Here is a 23,374-nt window from a genome sequence, read left to right as displayed (position 1 = left end):
GGAAAATACAGATTTCAGAAAGAGGACTGTGTTTCAATGCAGGAAAACACCCCAGCATCATTATATAGTGGCTGATAGAGGGGAAAAAATGCAAAATATATATATATAAATATTTTTTTAAATGTAGGTTTCAAGTTACCCAGAATCCCTTTAAGATATAGTCAGAGGGACAGTGCCGTCATACCGGGAGGGGGCGGCAGTGGCTCAGGGGTAGAGTGGCCAGGTAGTGTGAACTGAAAAACCGCAAGGTTCCCAGTTCGATCCCGGGCTGGGGCGGTCCCCTAGAGTTAGTGTCGAAGTGTCCTTGAGCAAGATGCTGAACCCCTAATTGCTCCCGATGAGCAGGTTGGTGCCTTGCATGGTTTCCTCCGCCATCGGTGTATGAATGTGTGTGTGTGAATGGGTTAATGGCACAATCAATGTAAAGCGCTTTGGATAAAAGCGCTATATAAATGCACCATTTACCATTTACCTGTCTAACTACTTCTCCAAAGTGAGTGACACCCACATACACAGAAAACCAGAGGGAGCACCTCTACGATCTGGTATACCCCCCCGAATTTAGCACAAAAAGGGCAAATTCTCATTCTACTATGTCATTAAAGTTGTTACCACCACAGCCACCAATGCAGAGATATAGGCCAACAATGTGTGAACACACAAACTGAAAATAACTGTGGGACAGTCATGTCCTGAAAACAGATTTGCGAAACAAATCAGATTTGTCAGCACAAAGCCTTATGAAACAGGACATACATCATTCTGTCAGGTGTTTTGTGGTCGTGATGTGGTCTGTGGTTTGAGACCGACATCTCAGACCGACACTCAGCAGGCAAGACTCGCGTCCTTCCCATGGACGGTAACAAATAAGGACATTAGTATGCAGGCGCACGCAGCATCGTGGGTTTATAGCTATGAATCTATTGTGTTTAGATTTAAAAAGAGACTTTATTGACTTAACCCATTTAGACCGGGAAAGAATCTGTGACATTTTTATATTTCTTTGGCTATGAGCTCCACCCCCTTTTAACCTCATTGTAAGCTTGGAGGTCCATTCAGCTGTTCTTATCAATGATGAACAAAACCTCCTAACTCAACTTTTTTCATTTCCTGAAAAATGAACATTTTGGAGTTAGCTGGTTTCTGCCGGACACCAGAGATATATTAAAATATTTGCACAAATTTTCACGATAAAAAAAATAATAGACAAGCTCATATTGCTATTTTTGAATAGCCCAAATAAATCTTAAAATGACACAGATGCTTTTCACGGTCTTAATGGGTTAAAAAGTCACTGGAGACGGTGGGTTCTCTGGAAACACACAGATAAACACGCATTCACACACCAAGCGGAGTGTTCACTGGGGAAGTTACCGTAATGTTATTGTAAATTATTCTATTGCTATAATTTCTGGTGTGACACGAGGTCGTGTTATGCGTTCAACATTGTTATGATGTTCCCAGTCGGGGGAAACAAAACTATTTCAACAAACGGGAATATAAGTTGATATTTCAAACCGCGTTATGGTTTTTATGGGGGTCTGCTTTGTGTTACGGGGGTTTTCACCCCCCAAAAAACGTGGGAGAGTCGCGAAGAAACCTTCGAAGCCTCCAAGAAAAACAACATTATTACGTCGGCGAATATTGAAAAAGAAGAAAAACTTTGGCATGAGTCCTATAGCGTTGTAAAGTGGGAGACTGTATGTGTGTGTGTGTGTGTGTGTGTGTGTGTGCGGATCTACAAGCTCACAATGTGTTGCAATGTGATGCTCTGTGAGCTGGTAGATCTGCTATTTTTTTTGCCACGAGATTTGGTGTCGAGGGAAAAGCTAGACGGAGATCACAGATTGACCAATTATTTGTATACAAACACAATCTTCCCCTATCTTGCCTTATGCCTAAACTTATTTGGCATTTTCAAATATTTTGAAATACCTTTTAAAATAGTGAAAATAGCCAATCTACATTGACACGTTGTGAGCTTGTAGATATATCCGCACTATTTCAAAAATGTTTTTTTCAAAATAATAAAAAATGTCTAGGCAAGATAGGGCATGCGTACCTGCAGGTAGTGTTGTGAACAATTCCCAACAGATTCCTTAAAGGTCACTCAAAAAATTACTTTTTTCTATTGGTTAGTCACCCCATGGAGATTTGAATTCATGGATTTCATTTTTTTTGTCTCATTCCTAAACCAATAATTTGATGACCAGCGGACCGGTAGGCAGCAGTTCAGGTAGGAGACACAAAGGAGACTCTTTGTGTCTCCTACCTGAACTGCTGCCTAAAGTCATTTTGGGTGAACTGTTTTGAGGATCGCTCGTTTTGATTCTCAACGACCTCTTATATGAGACTCGAGGGACGCTGAGAGAGCGAGTGAGCGCCCGCTGGGCGATCAGACGATTGCCTCGCTCCCCCTGAGCATCTCACGGCGAATCACATCAACTCAAGCCAGGTTTTTGAGGACAACCAGGCTTACACAACAGAGACTATAATGAGCATATTATACATTATGTAAAGAAGGAGAGGTCAGAGTTAACCCATTCCATCCGGGAACGCATCTTTGTCATTTTAGATGAGCTTGTAGATCTGCTATTTCTTTTTAATGGTGAACATTTGTGCAAATCTTTGAATATATGTATTTTTTTTAAGCAATTTTTTTTTACTCAAATCTGGGGCTGGGGGTCCCTGGAACAAAACATTTTGAGATGGGGGTTCGTGGCCAAAAACAGTAAAAATGTTTTCTAAATCCTAAAAGTATGTTGCTATGTCGATTTTTCAAGAAAAAATAAAAATCTTTTGAATAGCCAAACAAATCTAAAATGACAGAGATGCGTTCCCGGATTTAATGGATTAAACATCCTAAGCCTTCTTCCTCTGCACTGGGAGGAAAACTGCTGAGGAATGCATTTTAACACACAAGAGTGAGTGACAGGACTTATCTTCCATTGTGTCTTATGAGCGGTCATGTTCTCTTGCAGCCAGCTTGCGTGTGTGTGTGTGTGTGTGTGTGCATGCTAGCGTGATGTCATGTTTGATGATGTCACTGTGATGTCATGTGTATTGATGTCACTGTGATGACATGTGTGATGATGCCAGTGTCACATGTTCTGATAAGGAGTGTAGAGCTTGTGTCTTTATGGTGTTAACTGCTGCACCAGCTTGGCACCCTGTGCCAACCCTGTGGTTCTCCGCTTCTGATACCCTACAGCGTGCGTGCGTGCGTGCGTGCGTGCGTGCGTGCGTGCGTGCGTGCGTGCGTGCGTGCGTGCGTGCGTGCGTGCGTGCGTGCGTGCGTGCGTGCGTGCGTGCGTGCGTGCAAAAAAATAGGAAAACATTTGGAGACAATTAGCCGATCTACGAGCTCACAAGAGATCTGGTGTAGGGGGACAAAAGGAGGAGGCCAAACTATTCAGACCCCTGTGGGTCTCCAGTTAACAAAGTACAAGTACAACACTGATTGCCAAGAACAATGCAACACAAACTGTAACACAATGTGTTCCAGGGACCCTCAGGGTTCCTTGAGGAGGTTCAAAAAGGGTCTGTAACTCTGAGAGTGTACAAATGGAACCAAATGGACCCTTACAGGTCTGTAACTCTGAGAGTGTACAAATGGAACCAAATGGACCCTTAAAGGTCTGTAACTCTGAGAGAGTACAAATGGAACCAAATGGACCCTTACAGGTCTGTAACTCTGAGAGTGTACAAATGGAACCAAGTGGACCCTTACAGGTCTGTAACTGTGAGAGTACAAATGGAACCAAATGGACCCTTACAGGTCTGTAACTTTAAGAGTGTACAAATGGAACCAAATGGACCCTTGCGGGCCTGTAACTCTGTGAGTGTACACATGGAACCATTTGGTTCCATCTGTACCCTTTCAGAGTTATCTCAGAGTTACCACTGCTTTGTTTTATTTGTTTATTCAGGAGGGACAGAACATCATGAACACACACACAACACACACACACACACACACACACACACACACACACACACACACACACACACACACACACACACACACACACACACACACACACACACAGTCTAGTTGGAATGCAGTGTAAATACTTCTGAGTTAGCAAGGATGTTGTTGTGTTGTTATGGCAGTGGTGTAAAGTAACTAAGTACATTTATTCAAGTACTGTACTTAAGTAAACATTTTAGGTATTTGTACTTTACTGGAGTATTTTCACTTTTACTTCTACTCCACTACATCTCAGAGGCAAATATTGTACTTTTACTCCACTACAATTATTTGAAAACTTTAGTTACTAGTTACTTTGTAGATTTTGATTATTATTACAAAACATTTACCACTTCAGCCCTATTTAAACTTTAGGTATTTGAAAATATCAGATCTACAAGCTCACAACGCGTCGCATCGCGACGCGTTGTGAGCTTGTAGATTGCCAATTTTTGTACTTTTATTTTTGGTACTTAGCATATTTGGATGCCTTTTGTACTTTTACTCAAGTAGCCTTTTACTTGTAATAAAGTATTGGTATTGCTACTTTTACTCGAGTAAAATATCTGAGTATACTTCTTCCACCACTGTGCTATGGTATCTTCAGCCCCCCTGGGGGGGCAAATCAAACACAAGTGGATGTAAATGAATGTGAAGCAGCTCTGAGAAAAGTATAAGCATGAAGAGCACAGCGCTGAGAGGAGACAGCATGTTGTTTGTCAGCGTAAACACTGTGTCTCTGCGCTGTCGTTATCTGAATATTATCTCAATGTGTTCATCTCTGTCTTACACAGGCATGCGCGCACACACACACACACACACACACACACACACACACACACACACACACACACACACACACACACACACACACACACACACACACACACAATTTCTTTTTAGAATGTCCTCATGCCAGACCCGTTCTATCTGTTTCTCTCTCTTAGCCAACCATCAGATTATGTTCCAGTTCTGAAAGCAAACCATGTGTGTTCTCTCTGTGGAAGAGTGTGTGTGTGTGTGTGTGTGTGTGTGTGTGTGTGTGTGTGTGTGTGTGTGTGTGTGTGTGTGTGTGTGTGTGTGTGTGTGTGTGTGTGTGTGTGTGTGTGTGTGTGTGTGTGTGTGTGTGTGTGTGTACTTCTTTTTCTCAGTGACTCTCAGCCAGGCAGGTGTTTCATATGGAGTTTATATGAGCACTCGATACGTAGAAATGGCATTTCATAAAGTGCGTGTTTTACGATAGAAGTCTGGAGCGTTGATTTATAGATGCATGTTGTTGTGACATACCGTGCATGCATTTCATCCTATGTTGTCTCCATTCCTGAGATATTTCCCATGATTGTAATGTTGACCGTGACCTTGATCGTGAAAACACATTGAATCTGCTCAATCTGCCTTACCCCATGTTATGCCTAAACTTTTTTGCCATTTTTTACTATTTTGAAAAACATTTAAAAACAGCTAAACGTGTGGGTAGCGCCTCCACAAATTGGTAATCGCTCTTGTTTTGAGCGACCTGCCAGCACACATCTGCTGAGAGGTGTGTGCCAGTCACAGGTGGACATGGGTCTTGCAACTTTGTTGAGTTTGTGTATGCTCCAAGCAGCAACACTGCCCCCATGTAAAGATGCCACGTTTGATCCTTCAGGATAAGCAGGGACGCTGGTGTTCCGTTACACAGATTACGCATTATTTGATGTCAGCCCTGGTACCATTTGCAGACAGGTGTGTGACTGGCACCTGAGCATGGGTCCTGCAACTTTGACATCTGTCTTTGGTACCGTTTGGTAAGTCTAGCCTGTAAATCTCTGGAAAAAAACCTATGGTTCCTCAGTGAAGCAAGGGTGAGGAACCGGTCTTCTTGGGTTGTCTTCCTTTGACTTCACCAGTCTCACAGAACTTGGTTCTAAGTCTGGAAATGGTACCAGGGCTGACACCAGCGGCGGAACAACTGAAAGTCGGGCCGGTAGGCACGGCACACTGATCAGCCCCCCCCCCCCCCCCCCCTGCGCACACACACACGCGCGTGTGTGTGTGTGTGCACAAACTTTGCGGGTTTTGGGCGGATTCTGTTCGTTTTTTTGTTACTTTATTTCGGTTTTAGGGTTAGGGTGAGCTTCCAACAGTGTATTGGGGTGAATTGCCTCGAATATATTTGCAGTTCCATATAAGCTGGTGAATCTCTGGGAAAGCTGCTGAGAGTCGGAGAGGCGGAGCACGCAAAGTGCGTCTAATTCTAATAAAATAAAGGTCCATGTGATATGACGGCCCGGGCCCCCCGGAGTCCCGGGCCCGTAGATGGCCGCCTACCTGGCCTACCCGGACGCTCCGCCACTGGCTGACACCAAATAATGCTGCCACTCTGGATAAAGGAACACCAGCTTCCACTTGCCCTATTGCTTATCCTGAAGGGACAAATGTGGCATCTTTCCATGGGGGCAGTGTTGCTGCTTGGAGCATAAACACAAACTCAACAAAGTTGCGGAACCCATGCTCAGGAGCTAGTCACAAACCTGTGACTGGCACCTGAGCATGGGCTTTGCAGGCAGGTCGCTCAAAACAAGAGCGATTACCAACAGAAGCATATTGGGGGATTTTGGCAAATGTTTTGGAGGCGCTACCCACACGTTTAGCTGTGTTGCTCATTCCACGAATGCCCGTATCTTGTTGTAAAGGTGACTAATCAACGATAAAAATGATATGAAACACAATACCAATTGGTATTATTAAAGGGGAGAAATAATCGACCGAAGTTTAAGTTTCCAAACTGTTTGTGGGCAGTTTTATAAACTAGGGCTGAAGTGGCTCAAAAAAATAATAACAATCTCTCTTTCACTTCTCTCCAGATATATTCAGCAGTGACGTATGTGGTCCCGACAAGGAGCTGGACTTGGACAGCTGTCAGTGCGTGTGCCGGCGGCTGCGGGACGCGGCGGCGCACCACCACGAATGCGGCGCCAACCGCCACCTCGACCGCAACACGTGCCAGTGCGTCTGCAGTCTCCCGGCGACGCCTTCCTCGTGCCCGGCCAATCATGTCCTGGACAGGGAGCGGTGCCGGTGCGTGTGCAACAGGACCTGTCCGAGGCACCAGCCGCTCAACAGGACCAAGTGCCTGTGCGAGTGCAATGAGTCGCCCAACAAGTGCTTCCTCAAGGGACGCAGGTTCCACCAAGCCACATGCAGGTATACAGTATGGAGGGGATGGAAGTGGTGGAAAAAAGTACTACATTTCTTTACTTGAGTAAAAGTATCAATACTGCAATGTCAATACTACTCTGTTACAAGTAGATGTCCCATATTCAAAATGTACTTGAGTAAAAGTGCAAATGCACTTAAATACCAAAAGTAGAAAGTACTCATTATGCAGAATGTTCCGTTTTCAAATGTATACAAATATTTTTGAAAATAGCCGATCTACAAGCTCACAATGCGTCGCGATGCGACACATTGTGAGCTTGTAGATCTGCTATGTTCAAATGGCTAAAATGTATATATAGGGCTGAAGTGCTTAATGTATGTTTTTGTAATACTAATCAAAATCTACGTAAGTAACTAGTAATACGTCTTCAAATAATTGTAGTGGAGTAAAAGTGCAATATTTGCCTCTGAGATGTAGTGGAGTAGACGTAAAAGTACTGAAATGTGGAAATACTCCAGTAAAGTAGAAACACCTCAACATTGTACTTAAGTACAGTACTTGAGTAGATGTACTTCATTACTTAACACCACTGCGGGATGGAAGGATAAATAACTGAGGCCCCTTTTCCACCCGTCTTGAATATTTTTTTGCCGCATAATGTTGAACCAGTTCAGAGTGTTTCCAATGAAAATGAATTGGTTCAAAACCCTAAAAGTTGGTTCAGAACTGGAACAAAAACAAAACGTATTTTCTTGCCCTGAACTGGGAACCAAAGTGGGCGTGTCACTATCCTACAGGTTGTAAGATGCATAATTATGCAATATACAGCTTTTAGTGGGTAACTAATACCAGTGGTTCTCAAAGTGGGGTGCGGGGACCCCCAGGGGTCCCTAAGGGGGTTCCAGCATCACAATCGGTCTAACAACTTTAAACCTATATACACGTGCAATTTTGAGAATAGCCGATCTACAAGCTCACAACGCGGCGCAACACGTTTTGAGCTTGTTGTTCGGCAATTTTCTAAAGATATCTTGAAAACATTTGAAAAAATGTGGGAATATTTTTTAAAACATTTTTAACAACACAGATCTTGAATAGGGGTCCGCGGCCTGATACATGTTAATTTAGGGGTCCTTGACATGAAAAAGTTTGAGAAGATGGAGATGAGACTTATACCACTGTGTGCTAAAAAACAATCCCTTTAAAACCGGTGTGTGTGTGTGGGTTGTGTGTCTGTGGGGGGGGGGGGGGGGGGGTGGTTGGTATTGCAGTGAACCAAGTCTGTAATACAAGACCTCAGTCGGCTAATGACTTCTCCTAGCTGTCACTTAACCATTTCCTCTGACTACAAGCAGAGGAAGCACACACACACACACACACACACACACACACACACACACACACACACACACACACACACACACACACACACACACACACACACACACACACACACACACACACTTACTTCCATTCTTGACCCTTTGTGACCCTGTTTGAGAGTGATTTATGGGTGTAGCAGAGCAGTAAGAATCTATAGCGTCTGGAGTCTGGTGCTTTGTGTAGTGTGTGTGTGTGTGTGTGTGTGTGTGTGTGTGTGTGTGTGTGTGTGTCTGTGTGTCTCTGTGTGTGTGTGTGTGTGTGTGTGTGTGTGTGTGTGTGTGTGTGTGTGTGTGTGTGTGTGTGTGTGTGTGTGAGAGAGTGTGTGTGTGTGTGTGTGTGTGTGTGTGTGTGTGTGTGTGTGTGTGTGTGTGTGTGTGTGTGTGTGTGTGTGTGTGTGTGTGTGTGTGTGTGTGTGTGTGCGTGCGCGCGTGCGTGCGTGCGTGCAAGTGTGTGTGCGCGTGCGTGCAAGTGTGTGTGCGCGTGCACACACTCAGATTTTACAATTGTAAATGTATTGCTCTGGATAAGAGTGTCATATAATATATATATATATATATATATATATATATATACTGGGAAACTCCCAGAGCTGTAGCAAACTAAATGCAGTTTTTCACTTATTAAATGATGTTGATGTCAGTGGAACACTACGTTCACTAGCGCTACGCTGATGCGACGACATCACGGTTCACCATCTGAAGCTCTGAGAAGAGTAGCCGTGACTTTAGACGCATTCCTCATTTCCCCTTTTTTTTTAAGCCCCTGCGCCCCCCCCTGCGCCCTCTAACAGCTGGCGCACGCACGCACAGGTATCGGACAGATATTAAAGGGATAGTTCACCCCAAAATAACATTTTTTTGCTATCGATTAGTCACCCCATGGAGACTTGAACGCCGCTGGTCACCAATAATTTGATGACCGGCAGCGGTTCCGGTAGGAGACATTAAGGTTGTGTTCGGATAAATAGCACTGAGCGCACTGGCCAATACAAACTACTACGTCAGTGCGCTCCCGGTGGGCATTTCCAAATGCACCCAAAGAGTCTCCTTTGTATCTCCTACCGGAACCGCTGCCTACCGGTCCGCTGGTCATCAAATTATTGGTTTAGGAATGCGACAAAAACTAAAGAATATCCATGAATTCAAGTCTCCATGGGTGACATAGAAAAAAAATATTATTTTGGTTGAACTATATCCCTTAAAATACCGTGGTTGCCTATATAGCGTTGATGCGTTGGTGGCAAAAACTGATCGAGAACCAGCCTGTGTTGTTTTTGTGTTTCTGTCTTATTGGTATCGATATATCAGAAATAATCGGTTATCGGATATGGTAAAAAGAAAAAAAAAAAAATTAATATCATCATAAATATCATTCATTTTCATGTCCCTGGTACTTAATTTTTGTTATAAAAACTTTGGATGCATTCCTCATGTCTTCTCTTTCTCTCCTCAGCTGTCACAGGCCTCCCTGCGAGGTGAGGAGGCGACGGTGTGAGCAGGGCTTCTCCTTCAGCGAGGAGGTGTGCCGGTGCGTCCCCAACCACTGGAGACGGTTGGACTAATGGACCAGACAACCCCGCCACCACCCCCATGCACCCCAATCCACCCGTCCCGTAAAAAACAACAACAACAATGTGGCGATAACGAGCTTAACAACCACGCTCAGATCAATACCCCCCCGCCGCCCCTCCCAAACACACCCTCCATCCATTTTCAACACATGGACCCTAGCGTCCCTATTCTGGGGTGGGGCGAATATTCCACAAAAATAGCCAATCTATGAGCTCACGATGCATCGAGACACAGGCTTGTGGATTGTCTATTTTCGGTTTGTGCGTAATTTTTTCGTGGACATTTTGCAAAACACACGGAACGAAGAACTGAGAGAGAGAGAGAGTCAAAAGCTCAGACATTTTGTTATAAAATATTGTCTAAAATATTTGCTGTTTTTTTATTGTGTATTATTCTTATGACAGACATTGATTATATAATTTATTAAATGTGTTCCTTTTTCAACCTATTTTTTTTTTTGCTTGTTGCAATTTCAATCTTTTCCATGAAAATACACTGTGATCCATATTTTTGTATCATGTTAATGTATTATGTTGTAAAATAAACATAAATATATGTTGTATATTGTTAACTTATCTGTTGTGTTGAAGTCGTGATTAGTGGTTGTTTCATACAGTGGACGAGTCAAGACCCCAGTATCCTATATCCTATAGTCCTATATCCATCCTATTACCAATGTTTGAGTTGATATTTTTGTCAAGAAAGTCTTGACAAAAATGTTTTTTTCTCTCTAATAAATAAAATATATTCTACCATACAGATTGGTCAACATAAAATGTTATTCACTAGTAAATAAGTTACATAGTGTAGCTTAAAATAAAGTAAAAAAGTAATTAAAGTTTTATTAGAAGTACAATGTCAGTCACCAGAACCAAGGACGTTTCTGATGAATCTAACATGGTTAAAATGGGGGGTCCCCAGGGGGTCCCCGGATGACAGTAAAGTGGCAATTTATTTAATACCTAAAGTGTTTAATTACCATTAAAAGAATACCATTACTGCATCAAAAGTAATCAACAAAATATACTATAAAAACAGGTCAAACATTGGCAACATTTTCAAATAATAAGTGACCGCTACTGGTGAAACCTTCCTCATGTCGCCAGTTGAGAAAGACTAGAAAATAGTGAAGTATTATTATTATTTCTTTTGTTTGTTTTTCGTTTTTTTTTCATATTAACACAGTTCGAATGTTGAAGAAGGTTTGTATTCTATCAGAAAGCCGTTTTATAGTCATTAAATGGTTACAATTAGATTGTGAACATGCCTCTGTTTGTAAGAGAGTTGCTGCGTGTATTTTGGGGGTTGAACATTCATGTCCAGCATTTGCATAGAGGTTTCGATTGGCCTGGCTAGGCATTGTTCTCCAGTTTCACGCACCAGAGTACCGCGCATAAGTAGCAGCGTTTCATTAATGTTGCTACAGTATCCTTGTTTATTCATTCATTTTTACAGTAATGTTACACTGTGCAGAAATCCAAATTAGCCGACCTACAAGCTCACAAGGAGTCGCAGTGCGACGCGTTGTGAGCTTGTAGATCTGCTATTTTCATGAAACCTGTTTTGTGTATGTCGGACTTTGGCGTTGATTTTAGCGTCAGTTTTTATGCTATCTCGGAATGGTTTGCATAATTTTAATCACAAGGCCCGTACCTTTAAAATGGTATATAGATTGACTATGTAGATGACACACGCACTAGTGTAGACGTGTTTGTTTGTCTGAAAAAATGCAAAGAAAGGCTTGTTTCGCCGCTGCGACCGTGTGTTTCCACAGCACCACCCACACGTCACCAACTAGTGTTGCTATGTATGCTTATTATAAGCGACCTCGTTTTAAAGTTGCTTGAAAATATTGGTAGCTGCTTTTTATTTGTTGTGAGCCGCTCGACGTTCGTTTGTATGGAAGAGGCCATGAAAAGGTTGAGAACCACTCGCATACAGAATACAATACAAGCAGCTGCAAACAAAAACAAACAAAAAATAAGGTTCCCACCTTGAGTGGTCTTCTACTTGACTTCATCAGTTGTGTAAGTGTCATGATGCCAGGGTCACACTATGCAACCCATGGATAGATAGATGGAGCCCCTCAATGGGATGAAGGATGAAGCGGCCGCCCTGCAACAGCCCTGCCAGGATGTCAAACTGCTCACGGATGTAGTCCAGGGGTCATGTTGGCTCTGGTACCTGTAGACATGACACTCCTATAACCCAGAGTAGGATGGCAGGAACACCGTATCAGTATAAGTACATAGTAAAAAAAAAATTTAATTGAAGTGACCATGAGACACATACTGTACCCTGTCACAACACAACACACAGCCTAGGTACACAGACAGACAGACAGACAGACAGACAGACAGACAGACTGCTCTGGACTGGGGGGGGGGGACCCCAAGGATTTGCTCTGCTTCTAGGGAGTGTCTGACAATAAGTGTTGCCAGGTCTGCTTATTATAAGCGACTTTGGGCTTGTTTTTCTCCAAAGTTGCTTGCAAATATTGGTAGTTGCGGGTTGTTGCGGTTTTTGGGTCTTGTTTCTAAAGTTTAGTTGCTTATTTGGGCTACTTTCCTACATGTTGTTTCAAACTTGTTTATGTCAAGGTCAAGGACCCCCCAAATTAACATGTACTTGGCCACATATCTGAAAATATTTTGTGCCAAGGAAACTAATTACAAGATGTGTGTATTTAAAATGTTTCAAAAACATGTATTTTTTAACATTCTAATCGGTACTCTATGGCCTATATAGCGATCGCACTGGCAACCTTGGCTTCTTTCAGCTGACAGAAAGAATATAATAGTGAAGATCATATTGGATGTGCATAAAGACAGTTTTTACATGTTCGAGATGCACATGGACACATGCTAATCGAACCCACGACCTTGGCGTTATTAGCACCACACTCTGACCAGCTGAGCTAACAGGCCTGCTTTTTCAATGATTTGTTGCAACTAACTGTTTGCAAAGTGGCTCAGAGGGTTTTAGCATGCAGTCTGAGGGCTTTCTTGATTTTGGCAAATTCAAAGCATCCAGTGCATTCCCGTTTGGTCGAGGCCCAAGGTCAGCTTTGAAGTATATTATAATGAAAGAGCTCAAGACCCTCCATTTTAGTTGACACAACTAAAACTGTTTTGATTAACTGGGCCGAATCAAATACAGTCATGCAGTTTGTACTGGACAAAGACAGAAATCAGTCACAGCCATGAAGACCATTCAGTTCCCTGAAATTGAAGTTTAACGGAAAGCCAAACAGTTACTTCTACAAGTAGCAAGTTGAAATTACTTTCGGCAACTTTGACAATTACACAGAAGGCCAACCACGAAGGGACTCAAACCCTCAATCTTCTGATTCGAAGTCAGACGCCTTATCCATTATAGGCCACGCGGTCCTTGTAGGCTAACTAGACAATGTATAGTTTCTGTCAGAACGGTAGTGGGCTGAAATGTCAGGCATTATCGCAATGTGTTTGGTGGGGTAATCTTCCTGGATAATGTAGTGAAGATCATATCAGATGTGCATAAAGAAAGTTTTTGCCTAACAAAATAGAGTTGTAGCATGTTCGAAATGCACATGGACACATTCTAATCAGCACTCTATGGCCCATACAGGGATCGAACCCTTGGCGTTATTAGCACCACGCTCTGACCAGCTGAGCTAACAGGCCTGCTTTTTCAATGATTTGTTGCAACTGTTTACAACGTGTCTCAGTCAGAGGGTTTTAGTATGCAGTCTGAGGGCTTTCTTATTTTTGACAAATTCAAAGCATCCAGTGCATTCCCATTTGGTCGAGGCCCAAGGTCAGCTTTGAAGTATATTATAATGAAAGAGCTCAAGACCCTCCATTTTAGTTGACACGGCTAAAACAGGTTTGATTAAATGGGCCGAATCAAACACCGTCGGGCAGTTTGTACCGGAGAAATACAGACATCAGTCACAGCCATGAAGACCATTCAGTTCCCTGAAATTGAAACTAAGGTTTAACAGAAAGGCAACTAGTTACCATATTGAGATTTTCTGGCAACTTTGACAGTTAAACATAAGGCCAACCACGAAGGGACTCAAACTCTCAATCTTATGATCCTAAGTCAGACGCCGCCCTTATCCATTAGGCCACTTGGTCCTTGTAAGTAAATAATGTAATATTTCTGTCAGAATGGTAGTGGGCTGAAATGTCCATCAGGCATTATCGCTCTGTGTTTGGTGGCATAATCTTGCTGGATAATGTAGTGAAGATCATATCAGATGTGCATAAAGACAGTTTTTGCCTAACAAAAGAGAGAGTTTTTGCATGTTGGATGCACATGGACACATTCTAACACAGACCCTTTCAGTGAATAGTTGCATTGGCAAATATTTTCACAACTACTACACAATTAAATTGTGACAAAGTAGAGTCCACATTGTGTCCCCCTTTAAGGAAGTTTCACAGACATGAGTGTGTGTGTGTGTGTGTGTGTGTGTGTGTGTGTGTGTGTGTGTGTGTGTGTGTGTGTGTGTGTGTGTGTGTGTGTGTGTGTGTGCGCGCACGTATATGTGCACGTAGGTGACTCTTCGAAAGTTAAAGAAGTCAGTGTGTCTGTCTGTATGTATGTGTGTATGTGTGTGTGTGTGTGTGTGTGTGTGTGTGTGTGTGTGTGTGTGTGTGTGTGTGTGTGTGTGTGTGTGTGCGCGCACGTAGATGTGCACGTAGGTGACTCTTCGAAAGTTAAAGAAGTCAGTGTGTCTGTCTGTATGTATGTGTGTATGTGTGTATGTGTGTGTGTGTGTGAGAGTGTGTGTGTGTGTGTGTGTGTGTGTGTGTGTGTGTGTGTGTGTGTGTGTGTGTGTGTGTGTGTGTGTGTGTGTGTGTGTGTGTGTGTGTGTGTGTGTGTGTGTGTGTGTGTGTGTGTGGACAGCCACCCACACACACACACACACACACACACACACACACACACACACACACACACACACACACACACACACACACACACACACACACACACACACACACACACATACATACAGACACACACACACACATACACACACACACACAAAAACCTTACTTTGCACCTTTTCCGACATTATCAGCATGGCCATATATGGGCATACTGGGGGGGGTTAAAGTTCCCCCAAGATGTGTCTTATACCTGAGCATAATTCAGTAAATGCATTTATACTGCATATTTTCAGCAATTATGTGTGAGTAAATTAATTATCAGGTTAAATAAATGAGAAAATCAAATGATTCACGTTTGCATGTGAACATGTAACCTTTGGTTAAATATATAAAATCTTGCGTATTATCTGATCTCACTCATAAATACAGGCTGTATGTCACGTACGCAGCGGGTGTAGCTCACATACAGGAAATACAAAACCACAAAAGGCCTCAGCCTGCTGCAAGCCTTCCAGTGCACCTTCTGGTATAATATTAAGGCTTCTGGTATGATATTAATAATAATAATAATAATGCTACTACTACTACTACTACTACTACTACTACTACTACTACTACTACTAATAATAATAATAATAATAATAATAATAATAATAATAATAATAATAATAATAATAATAACAACAACAACAACAACAACTAGTATTGGTGTCTCCAAGGGAAACGTTATCATTTATTATTTCATACAAAGCAAGCAGCTCAAGATGATTTTCATAAAATGCATACAAACAGGAAACAGATTAAAATATATTAAACAAGGAAAACAATGATTAAAGGAGTAGTTCACCCCTTAAGGACTAAAATACTTTCACCTATGTGACAGTCGTCTATCTGTGTGCCAGGAAATCAAGTACCTTGGCCAAATTTTTACTGACAATCTCCATGATGATAGAGATATCTCTAGGCAGTGGCCAATATGCTGCTTCGCAGGTTCAGTATGTGTTCAGATCCTGTCAAGTGTGCACTTTTTAAAGCATTCTGCACTCCCATGTATAAAGCTTTCCTGTGGTGCACATACGAGAAGGGTAGTATGTGGAGGCTTAAGGTGGCCTACAATGATGCCCTGAGGATTCTACTTAAGGTCCCTAGATGGCATAGTGCCAGTCAGATAATACATTACATATTGTTGTCAGGCAGAAACCTTGTTTCTCCAAAGTCCTACTTTTTTTCCCGCTGTAAATTAACTTCATACAAGAGTAGTGAAAATAGCAGATCTACAAGCTCACGCGAGGCGTTGTGAGCTTGTAGATCTGCTATGTTCACTATTTCTGACGATTGTCGCTCCGTTTTCCTGAGAAGTAACGTTTTTGGACGTATGAGGTCCACATAACTGATTTAACTATGAAACATGGTATTAATGCATGTTTCAGTACACATAACTGATTTAACTATGAAACATGGTATTAATAGATGTTTCAGTACACATAACTGGTTTAACTATGAAACATGGTATTAATAGATGTTTCAGTACACATTACTGATTTAACTATGAAACATGGTATTAATTTCAGTACACATAACCAGTGTTTATTCAACAATGAAACATGGTATTAATACATGTTTCAGTACACATAACCAGTGTTTATTCAACAATGAAACATGGTATTAATACATGTTTCAGTACACATAACCAGTGTTTATTCAACAATGAAACATGGTATTAATACATGTTTCAGTACACATAACCAGTGTTTATTCAACAATGAAACATGGTATTAACACATTGACTGCCAGAATTAAAACATTGTTTTTCATCCCCATGCCATTTTTTTTTTTTACCTTGCATTGACGTTCCACGAGACCCATGGGAGGTGTGTACACAGATGTAAACAAACGGTGTCTGGTGGGTGGGGGAGGGTCTCCTCTATCCACCAGGAAAAAAATGTTGTAACCGCTATCGGCCATTTTGTTGCTACCGGCCGTTGAATAAGGCTTGTTTTCACAACAAAAAAAAGCAGAAATCCGAGTTACATGTGTTTTCCTACAACTTTTAACAGAGGAGTGGACGGAAGTGTCATCTTTTGGGATGATGTCACATCCATCCATTCCTTCTTTCAGAGTCATGGGATCATTCCTAAGTTGTGTTAGAGCGCCCTCTTGTGGATTTTTTATCTTTTTGAAAGGAAGTTTTAAAACATCCTTGGCAGGCAATGTGTTAATACATGTTTCAGTACATAACTGATACATTGTGACGATGATGATTTCACTACACAACTCTTTCACACATCCAACGGACAATCTGAGAACACTTCTCGTCAGCCCATGCTCTATCAGACCCTCTGTAGTAAACACAGCCTTGGTCTCCTCCCTTGCTATCAGGCTGACTAGGTCTCCAGAACCTGTAGAAATAAAGAACATTTCATTCATTGCAATACATTTACTACAATGATTTAATTTATCTCTAAATGTTTAGTTTTTTAAACTCTTAAACCATGGAGTCTCTATTTGGGGCATGTTACTATAGATGAACATGTTGTGAAAAGCATTGAAAATATGTCTTGAGGGTTTAATCCTGACCTCAAATGATAATGTAGATATTAGATATAAATGAACTGTCTGTCTGTCTGTCTGTCTGTCTGTCTGTCTGTCTGTCTGTCTGTCTGTCTGTCTGTCGCATATTAGATCCTAGCAACGGCCTATTAGACCCTATCGATGGCCCATTATACCCTAGCAACCACTGTTTACCCTAAAAAAATGTTTAACATTACTCAACACTGTCAACAGTACTGTCAACACTATCAACACTTTAACACAACTAATAATTTAACACCTTTAACACCTATAATACCTTTAACACCTTTACACACTTTAACACTTTTAACACTTTTAACAACTTTAAAACCTTTAACACATTTAACACCTTTAACACCTTTAACACCTTTAACACCTTTAAAACTTAAAAACCTTTAAACCTTTAACACCTTTAGAACCATACACCTTTAACACCTTTAGAACTTTAGAACCTTTAGAATACTACTTATACTTTAAAACCTTTAACACTGCTAATACGTTAATACCTTTAACACTTATAAAACGATCAATACTTAATAGTATCAACATTCTTAGTGATCCCACGAGTATTATTATTTATTATTATTATTAATGAAGGTAAAGTCTTACGTTGGTGAGGTCAGAGGTGTTCCATCCACCCACTTAAAGAATCCTTCCTCTTCTCTGTCAGTCAAACCAATCCACACATAGCCTCTCTCAAGTCTGTCAAGAAGATCCTGGACAGAAAAGCTGTTGGTTACTTAAAGCTACAATCAGTAAGTTGTATGTCTTCTCCAGACAGAGAGATGTTACAACTATAACACACAAGATTTTAACCCGGGTCTCCCGTGTGGGTAAACAAACCTTACCCGCTTAACAAAGAGGCGTTCTGCCCTTTTGAAGGAGATATATTGAACTTAAGAGCTTCAGGCAGGGCTACTTGTCAACCAGTAAGTTGAGTAGGTAGTGTAGTGAGACCACCTCCAACCACTGTACATGTACTTTAACATATTATTTACCATACAGACATATTATTTACCATACAGATGTACTAGTTATATTGTATTAACATACTATACCATACAGATTGTATAAGTTATATTATATTAACATACTCTACTATACAGATTGTATAAGTTATATTGTATTAACATACTCTACCATACAGATTGCATAAGTTATATTGTATTAACATACTCTACCATATAGCTTACCTCTTTTTCTTTTTTGTTTATGATGATCATGTCTGATTGTTTGTCTCTACAGTCTTGTCTGCTCTCCTCCCAGGTTTTCCGCTCAGTATATTTGTAATAACACACACCACCATCGAATGTAAATCCATGTGGTTCTAATAACAAAGAGAATAAAATTAGTCACTGTTTTTTTTCTTCTTCATTTGCTCAGATAAATGATAAATGATGAACAACATGAAATAACAATGAATACAAACAGTGATGTTTCGCTGACCACAACGAATCCTCTTCAGCTCATCTGGGTTTTCAATTAGTCGGATGTATCTGGACTGTATCTGGTCCTTCTGTCCGGTCAGGTTATCGTATCTGTACTGTAGCTGGTCATTCTGTTCTGTCAGGTTATCGTATCTGTACTGTAGCTGGTCATTCTGGTTGGTCAGGTTGTCATATCTGAACTGAAGCTGGTCATTCTGTTCGGTCAGGTTATCGTATCTGGACTGTAGCTGGTCCTGCTGTACGGTCAGGTTGTCGTATCTGGACTGTAGCTGGTCATTCTGGCCGGTCAGGTTGTCGTATCTGGTCTGTATCTGCTCCAGGTCTTTGACCAGGTTGTCTTTCTCTATCATCCATCCAGAATCTGTAAGAAGAATCAACAAACTGAAGATGTTTACATAGAACTGTGTTCTGAATGTCCTGGGTTCGATTCCCGCCGGGAACGCTGTGGGCGCTGGGGGCGTGTCTTCTCCTCCGCTTCATCAGCGCCCATACCCTGGGTGGGGTTGGCGAAATGGATCTGTGTGGAGTTTGCATGTTCTCCCCGTATCTCCTAGGGTAGTTAATACCCTCAAAAAAAAACATGTAGTAATCCTGGCTCCATGCCAGCCGGGGCGCCTGATGGAGGGGAAAGGAACTGGTTGGAATAACGTGCTCCTTCAACACGCTACTTCCTACCGGGGAAACTCCCCCCTGTCAGGTGATAAGAAGGTCAGTTGGCTCTCATGCATTGAAGGAGGCATGAGCTCGGCCCTAGCTCCCTAGGCTGTGGGGGGAGTGTAGAGCCCAGGATCACTTCGAAAAATTGACACCGGGTGAAAAAAGGGTTACAAAATCGTGGGATAAAAAAACAAAAACAAACATACAACTGTGTTCTGATGTGACATCCATAAGTGTAACATAAAGTTAAATACATACGCATGTACTAAACAGTTAAGTTTAACAAAGTGAAATGTATGTACTAAACCGTTACGTTTAACATAAAGTTAATTCGTATTTATGTACTAAACAGTTAAGTTTAACAAAGTTAAATGTATGTACTAAACCGTTACGTTTAACATAAAATTAAATACGTATGTATGTACTAAACAGTTAAGTTTAACATAAGGTTGAAGGAACACAGACACACTCCCTACAACCTCCTTAACTTTTGTACTGTCAGAAATAAAACATAATTTGCTACGCCACTGCCAGCGATTTTCTAGTGTTTTCACTCACCTTTGAAAGATCATAGAATATTTATCTCCAGTATGATCGATCTGCCGCGACAATCCGTTACATAGTTGTGGGCAGTTACATTTAGGCTGTTTTTGCCAAAACAGACACAAACTGAGGAAAAAGCCATTCTTCCATGCAGATCGAATTACAAAGAAGTGAAAGGGCTTTGTTTTGATCGGTTTGTTATGCGATTACGTGACCCGCTGCTCCTCTAGTTCTCTGGGAGCCAAACCGTGACCCATAGGCAAGCGAACAGTGCCATCTAGTGGAAAACCACTGAAAACACAAAGTCAAAGAGTTATCTCATTCAGTGCCATTGACGTGTTTTACTTGTTTTTTCCCAAAGGCCCTGGGTACCAATTGCGTGTTTTCAATGTTTTGGTGTTTTCAGTGTTTATCCACCAGATGGCGCTGTTCGCAAAGCAGCGATCGCCATTTGAGTCCTTTAGAGGCACCGAGGCAGCAAAACCACATTATCACAAAAAAAAAACCAGCACGTTTACTTCCTGTTTGCAAAAAAAGGAAAACGTAGCCTGGATCCAGACCATAGACCCCGCCCACTCTCTGAGTGGACTGCCCCTCTTGGTCTGGTGTTGTAAATGTGAACCTAGGATTTATTCGGTACAAAAAGTACTGTCCAATGAGAGTCGGAGGTGGGGGTGGGGATCCCTTGTGATTGGTTTAGGGAAATTCTAAACCAATTCGAATTTGTTTAGGGAAATTCTAATCCCCTCCCTCTTGTAATTGCCTACAATGGAGTCAACGGAAGCTCCACGCAGTTTCAGTCTGATAATCAGGAAACGGAAAATGCCTTTTTCTCTGCTTTCTTTTGCTGTGGGGGAAAACCACACCTCATTCAACTAACTGCCCATATATATGGGATGGACGATCGCGGTCAGCCATTTTCTTTCTCCGAGTGTACGAGACGTTTTTTACCGTGATCCGCGGGTCGATCGCGTGAAGAAAAATACTCTATGATTTTTCAAAGGTGAGTGAAAACACACAAAAATCGCTGGCACTGTGGCAACTAGACGATGTTTTTTAATGGCACTGAATGAGTTAATTGTTTAGAACATACATTTAACCTTATGTTAAACTTAAATGTTAGTATATACTGTACACACGTATTTAACTTTATATTAAACTTAACTGTTTAGTACAAACATACATAACTTTATGTTAAACTGAACTGTTTAGTACATACATACACATTTAACTTTATGTTAAACTTAACATACGTATTTAACTTTATGTTAAACTGAACTGTTTAGTACATACATATTTAACTTTATGTTAAACTTAACTGTTTAGTACATATATACATATTAACTTTATATTAAACTTAACTGTTTAGTACATACATACATATTTAACTTTATATTAAACTTAACTGTGTAGTACATACATACACACTTTATGTTAAACTGAACTGTTTAGTACATACATACACATTTAACTTTATGTTAAACTGAACTGTTTAGTACATACATGTTTTTAACTTTATGTTAAACATAACTGTTTAGTTCATACATATATATTTAACTTTATGTTAAACTTAACTGTTTAGTACATACATACATATTTAACTTTATGTTAAACTTAACTGTTTAGTACATACATACATATTTAACTTTATGTTAAACTTAACTGTTTAGTGCATACAAACATATGTAACTTTATGTTAAACTTAACTGTTTAGTACATACATACATATTTAACTTTATGTTAAACTTAACTGTTTAGTACATACATACATATTTAACTTTATATTAAACTTAACAGTTTAGTATATACATACGTATTTAACTTTATGTTGAAGCTAAAGGGATATTTCACCTTGAAACATATTTGGGGTAAAAAAAAATTCTAGGGTCTAACCGACCTTATTATATATGTTTTATTGTGTTTAAAATCATTCACCCATGTACGGGGTTAAGCTGGTTGCGGGCGACCTCTAGCGGAGAGAAAGGGGTCTTGTTCTTCTCCGTGTTGGGTGACGTCATGGAAATGTCCATTGTTTGTGTCATAGTTTGTTTACCGTATTACCCCATTTGCATAGTTCTTTGTGGTTCTGAATCCTGGGAAAATGTCTACATTCGGGGGTACGGTTTTGTAGAGATGATGGCGGACCAAGTATGAACATAGAAGTCAAATTAAATATGGTTTCCAGTTCATAACCAAGTGGACGGGTTGGCTCATCGCAAAGACCCCCCCCTCCCCCTTTGAACACCGATCTCTAAAGGATCTTGCTTTGAGATAAGGGGGAAGCCTTTATTACTCAATGGCATGCCTTCAGCCAGAAGACACACACAGGCTCTCTCTCTCTCTCTGTCTTGCTAGATAAGAGAATTGGGACTTTTACGACATGTTGGAATGTCGTCACCCAACTCACAGTGTCACACACCCAGACCCACTAAGCACCATACAACAAGCAAAATGTGAATAAACTGTTTACGTGTGATGTTCTGTCACTTTAAAATATATAATTATTGTCCTGTACTAGGACTACAACAAAAATATGAACTTTGGTGTTTCTAAATGTGATGCTTTTCTGGTAAATTAGACTTCAATGTTTAACTGCTTGCTGTTTTACATAATGCCGTCATGTTTAATATCTAGACAATTCTTAAGTCATTGTGATTCCAAATATCCAGTCCAATGGATTAATAGGAAATCCCCAAGGTACTTAGCAGATAAGTTTAGGTTTCATAATAGGAAAAGAGGCTGCCACTCACACAACTGTCTACAACCCGCCTCTTCAGTGTGACCAAAGAGCTAAGCTCCCCCTTCAACCTATAAATAAGAGGGACCACCCCTCTCATCGCTCTCTCTTCCACCGTGCTCTCGATGACCAAGAGGGTCGACTCATCCCTGAGTCCTCTCTTTCTGCTCTCTCCGGGGTGCCAAATCCCCCCACGCCTCTCTCCTGACGACAACGCAACAACAGAAGGTCGACGAGAAGTCCCTTCCCCCTCTCCACACGGGTGACACCCTGTTCTACACTACTGCACAGACACTAGCTATCCATGCTAGCCAACGCCTCAGGTCCACCCCACGAGAAGAACCACGGGCCTACGTCCAGCCAAAGCCAGATGCCTGCTCCTGCTCCTGCTCCTGCTGAAAAGCTGCTCCGCTCCTTCTAACACGTGGGCCAAAAGCCACACATCCTGTCTCCTCAATCCGAGTTGAGT

The 23,374-nt window shown here is 41.3% G+C and overlaps 1 protein-coding gene across 1 annotated transcript in view; it reads left to right on the top strand.

Annotated features, from left to right (window-relative positions):
- Positions 1–10,068, top strand: part of vegfc (vascular endothelial growth factor c) — a 144,568-nt gene extending 134,500 nt beyond the window's left edge. Inside the window, exons 6-7 of the mRNA XM_080448019.1 lie at positions 6,817–7,156; positions 9,948–10,068. Coding sequence (XP_080304145.1) covers positions 6,817–7,156; positions 9,948–10,056 — 449 coding nt within the window. The 3' untranslated portion in view covers positions 10,057–10,068. The remainder of the gene's footprint in view (positions 1–6,816; positions 7,157–9,947) is intronic.
- Positions 10,069–23,374: the final 13,306 nt, after the last annotated feature.

Source organism: Gymnoscopelus braueri (genome assembly GCF_963280865.1).
Source record: "Gymnoscopelus braueri genome assembly, chromosome: 2".
Lineage (NCBI taxonomy): Eukaryota > Metazoa > Chordata > Actinopteri > Myctophiformes > Myctophidae > Gymnoscopelus > Gymnoscopelus braueri.
Note: the sequence above shows the minus strand (reverse complement) of the source record. Positions and strands in the feature narration are given on the sequence as shown.